Source organism: Cherax quadricarinatus, chromosome 61 (assembly GCF_038502225.1).
Source record: "Cherax quadricarinatus isolate ZL_2023a chromosome 61, ASM3850222v1, whole genome shotgun sequence".
In the NCBI taxonomy this organism is placed as follows: domain Eukaryota; kingdom Metazoa; phylum Arthropoda; class Malacostraca; order Decapoda; family Parastacidae; genus Cherax; species Cherax quadricarinatus.
The window spans coordinates 16,432,377-16,437,376 of record NC_091352.1 but is presented as its reverse complement, the minus strand read 5'-3'; the positions used below and the strand labels follow the sequence as shown (position 1 = coordinate 16,437,376).

At 37.9% G+C, this 5,000-nt stretch overlaps 2 protein-coding genes across 2 annotated transcripts in view; one reads left to right on the top strand and one right to left on the bottom strand.

Annotated features, from left to right (window-relative positions):
• LOC138854516 (uncharacterized) overlaps positions 1–5,000 on the top strand; it is a 484,295-nt gene that overhangs the window by 13,818 nt on the left and 465,477 nt on the right. The gene's annotated exons all lie outside the window — the stretch shown is intronic.
• Positions 1–5,000, bottom strand: part of LOC128699307 (uncharacterized) — a 13,829-nt gene that overhangs the window by 8,604 nt on the left and 225 nt on the right. The window contains exon 1 of the mRNA XM_070098255.1: positions 4,971–5,000. This exon is cut by the window's right edge and continues 225 nt beyond it. Coding sequence (XP_069954356.1) covers positions 4,971–5,000 — 30 coding nt within the window. The remainder of the gene's footprint in view (positions 1–4,970) is intronic.

Below are 5,000 nucleotides of genomic sequence, written 5' to 3'. Positions count from 1 at the left end.
TATTACGTTAAAAGAAGCTTGTTTTTTAGATATCTCATATCAGACTCTTGTAAAACAGAATTACATATATTTAAAAACTGAAGCCTTTATGTTAATAATATCGAAGATTTTTAAATTAAATTTAAAAAATATCGAAACAGCATTCCTAATTCTGGATTTGTTATTAAAAATGCAGATGAAATAATGAAATAGAAAGGAGATATTTATGGATAACACTTTGGGAAAACAATGAAAAAATCTTGGTCATGTTTCCCTCATCCATCTCTGGGATTCTGAGGCCAAGACACTTAAAGCAAATAACACGTTTTATTATTACAACTTTTCATCTACAAGAGGCTTTATAAAGTCTCTAAGGAGATGGAAACATTGCAATAATAAAAGATCTTATGATGCTGTAGGTGTCTTTTTTTCCAGCAGTTGTCGACTCGCTACTAGACTCCAATTGAAACCATGTGTTGTTTCTGTGAAACTCTGCCACAACCCCAGACTCTTGAGTTCTCCAGTTCTCCACAAAACAGTTCCATTACACCTTAGTCCCTTGTATATCTTAGTAACAATATCACAGCCCTCTTGTAATGCATTGCGTATATGTGTCATATTCCTGTTAGTGTAATGCTTGTTTTATGGTTTAAGTCTACAACCTCTCACGTTTTGTATGGTTTCATTGCAACCGTACAGAAGTTCCAGAATCCTAGGTTTGCTCTATATAACTTTACTAAGAATTCACTCATCTGTTCCTGTGTTCCGTCTGTGGAATAGTGTTAACAGTGGCTCGTCCTGTGCTGTGTTCTTATTTATTTAAGCTTTACACAGTCATCTTGTTTTGCGCCGTGTGTATGAAGAACTGAGCAGTTCACGTGTCGAGGTGTTAATGCCCATGGTCTCATTGCTAGTGCTAGGGTTCGTTTGTTTTTCTCTTCCCTTATTTCTTTGCCTGCAACCCCATAATCTGAAAAGAAAGAAAGAATAATCAATAAATTTCATCGTGTATTTGTCAGTTTAATTTTGATAGATTTAATATGGTGGAATTTTCTGATCCGAAAATACACTTTTGGATGTTTAGCAATTTGTTTCTCAGAGATGGGTGATTATTTTCACTTTTTTTTCCTAATAACTTGGTTTTGAGAGCTCTTAAAGCAACGCTTGTCAGACATGTGAGTTTACTTTACAATGCGATTTTCCAGTCTGAGAAGTAAGTTAGTTTACATTTTTAATGTATGAAACATTTATGTTCACTTAGTCTAGTGTTCAAGCATCTAGGAATTTTCCCAGTGTAAATTATTAAACCTCCTACATGGGATAAGATAACTCCCATTTGTGATTATGTAGTCTGTTCTGATCTGTTGTTGGCGAGATCCTCGGGGGTGATAGTTCCAGTAGCAGTAGTAGTAACTTCATTGGACTAAGGTGTGAAAAGTTTTGACTCTGGTGTTTGGCACCCGAAGTAATTGTTGCTGGTGTTCTGTCCTAGCAGTGTTAAAAATCAAACTTTCTTTCTTCTTGCGCTAATTGATGAAGTATGCATGAAAGTGAAAATTTATTAACACTTCAAGGTACTTTGTGCTACAGATCCTGATAGCTCTTAAGAAAAAATCTACTTTTAATCCTACATTTAGTTTTGGTTTTATGACTAGAATAAAATTGTGGTCATAATTTTTTGTAGGCTTGCAGTATACTTTGTAAGCCACTCCTAATTTTTCAATGTCCTTGCTCCTAGTCTTCAAATACCATGTGTTTAGTGAGAGTAGACTTGTTACTCTCAATCATCAGATGCCACTTATATAGTGAGAGTAGGCTTTCTACTCTTGAATTTTGTTTAACTTGCATCTTTTTTTTTTGTCTGCTTTTATTATTTTTCTAACATATCTGGATGGTTTTCGCCTATTATCTAATATTTTGCAGACTTTGGTTTTTCTCAGGAAAAACGCTTCTCTTCAAGTTCAGAAAGCTTAAGAGGCCGATTTCCACCTTTTTTATTTGCTTTCGTTGTGTGTGTGTAATCACCTATTTGTACTCACCTATTTGTGGTTGCAGGAGTCGATTTACAGCTCCTGGCCCCGCCTCTTCGCTGTTTGCTACTAGGTCCACCCCTTGCTCCAGGAGTTTTATCGTGTCTTTTCTTAAAACTGTGTATGGATCCTGCCTCCACTATATCACTCTCCAGATTGTTTCACTTCCTGACAACTCTGTGACTGAAGAAACATTTCCTAACATCCCTGTGAGTCATCTGAGTCTTCAACTTCCAGTTGTGACCCCTTGTTGCAGTGTTCCATCTCTGAAACACCCTGTCCGTATCCACCTTGTCAATTCCTTTAGGTATTTTATATATCCTGTCCTCCAGTGTCATCAGGTAGATTTCCCTTAACCTTTCCTCGTTGGACATACCCTATTAGCTCCGGGACTAGTCTTGTTGCAAACCTTTTCATTTTATATAATTTTTTAATGTGCTTGACCAGGTCTGGGTTCCAAAATGGTGCGGCATACTCCAGTATGAGTATGACGAACACGGTGTATAGTCTCGAACAATTCCTTACTATGGTGTCGAAACGATTGTCTTAGGTTTGCTAGGCGATCTAATGCTGCAGCAGTTATTTGATTGATATGCACCTCAGGAAATGTGCTCGGTATTATACTCACCCCAAGATCCTTTTCCTTGAGTGAGGTTTGGAGTCTTTGAACCCCTAGCCTGTACTCTGTCTGCGGTTTTCCTTGACCTTTCCCAATGTTCATGACTTTGCACTTAATGGGGTTAAACTCCAGGAGTCAGTTGCTGGACCAGGCTTGCAGCCTGTCCAGATCTCTTTGTAGTTCTACCTGTTCCTCATTCGATCAAATTCTTTTCATTAGATTCACATTGTCTGCAAACAGGGACACCTCTGAATCTATCCCTTCGGTCTTTCCATTGACATACCAGAAACAGCGCCGGCCTTACGACTGACCCCTGTGGAACTCCCCTTCGTCACAGGCGCCTACTCCGACACCGCGTCATGTACCATGACTTGTTGTTAGGTAAGACACATATGCAACAGTTAGGTATCTTTATTATGAAACGTTTCGCCTACACAGTAGGCTTCTTCAGTCAAGTACAGAAAAGTTGATAGAAGCAGAAGATACTTGAAGACGATGTAATCAGTCCATCACCCTTAAAGTACTTTAAGGGTGATGGACTGATTACATCGTCTTCAAGTATCTTCTGCTTCTATCAACTTTTCTGTACTTGACTGAAGAAGCCTACTGTGTAGGCGAAACGTTTCATAATAAAGATACCTAACTGTTGCATATGTGTCTTACCTAACAACCTGTCGGTATTTTATACCATTTTAATGTTCACCATGACTTGTTGTTGCCGTCCTGTCAAGTATTCTCTGATTCTTAAGTATTATGTATATTTTTATGAAAAATGCTAGAACATCAGATTCTATAATGAACAGATAAACAAGTTTATACAATTAAAATAAGTTAAGCGATGACTTGCACGTTAAGAAACTGTGAACATGATCATATGCATTAATAAATGTACAAACATATTCCTTTACACAAAAGCTTACTTTATATCCTCGGATTAAGAATCACATAAAAACACCGATTTTTAATTTGTACATACAATGTATAAAAGTCAGTGACCTGTGTTACATATGGATGATGTATCCGATAAGGACAATCATAGGTTCACACCTGTGCTATGGTGATGCTGGCAATGCCAGGTAGGTATCCTGCCACCTAGGTACTGTATGTTTTTTACCCCTATATAATTGTTTTTTGATTTGTCGAATCCGTTTTTGAGTTGCATATAAAATTCTAATTTCGGCATCTACTCGGACAAGAAAATTTCTGTTTTGTATAGGACTGAGAAATAGAGAATCCTGCAGTTTTCTCCAGTGATCCTTGACCTTGCAGTTTAAATACGAAATAATTTAGCTCGAGTATACATGGTATATTTTAGCATACTCATTGTATTTTTCAACGTCTCGCTGAAGTATCACATGTCTGTTGTGAATACCTGTATGGGTAAACAAATTCCTCTGCGATTTTCTTACTTCACTTGTGAGAGAGTGAGATAAAATAGAAAAGAGTTGGAGAGAAATTGATGGAGATAATTGGAGAAATATTAATTGTGTGAATACGATGAGAGAAGATGGATCAGAATATTATGGCCAGGAGATAGTATAAATCTTGTTGGAAGGAAGGAATAGGGATTGTCCCAAGAAGGGCTGAAGGGAGAGACTGTGTGTGTTAGTTACCATTTTGTCCCAGGCACATGTTGATTAGACACTAGGCCTGTTGTGTGTGTGTAGGTGTGTAGGTGTGTGTGTGTGTGTGTGTGTGTTGTGTGTGTGTGTGTGTACTCACCCATTTGTACTCACCTATTTGTGGTTGTGTGTGTGTGTGTGTGTGTGTGTGTGTGCATGGTATGTAGAGAAATCTAGGAAACTTGTATAATGTGAGCTAAGGTTTTGAATTGACCCCGAACTAAAGCTATCCCCAGTACCATGGTTAGGATGGAAAAGAATAAAAAACCCAACGGCCATACTAGATTCCGATAGGACTATGAAAGTCTCATGACGACCCTTGTACTCTGAAGGGTTTAGTATACTCCAGTGTTCTATTAACGCTTGTAGCATAACACCGAACTCAAAAATGCATTTTGAAAATTCAGAGCCATTCGTGAGTCTTGAATTGGTCCCCACGAGTTGAGTCTTCACGACCAGGGATGTGTTGCATCTTATCGATAGTGTTCAACAGAAACGTTCTACATATTTCGAGGGTATAGATGAACGGATCTTTGTTCAAGGAATTATGCCTTTACTCCCCATTTTTGGATCAAACCTGACTGACTTTAATTCCTTAGGTGCTTCAACATGGTAAAAGGACACATAATTAACTAAAGGGAAAGTCATTATGACAACGTTTCAATCTTCAGGAGCTTTATCAAGCCAATAATAGGAATGATAACCTTCAACATACCTCACCAGCAGGTTGCTCATCTATGCCTGTAGTCT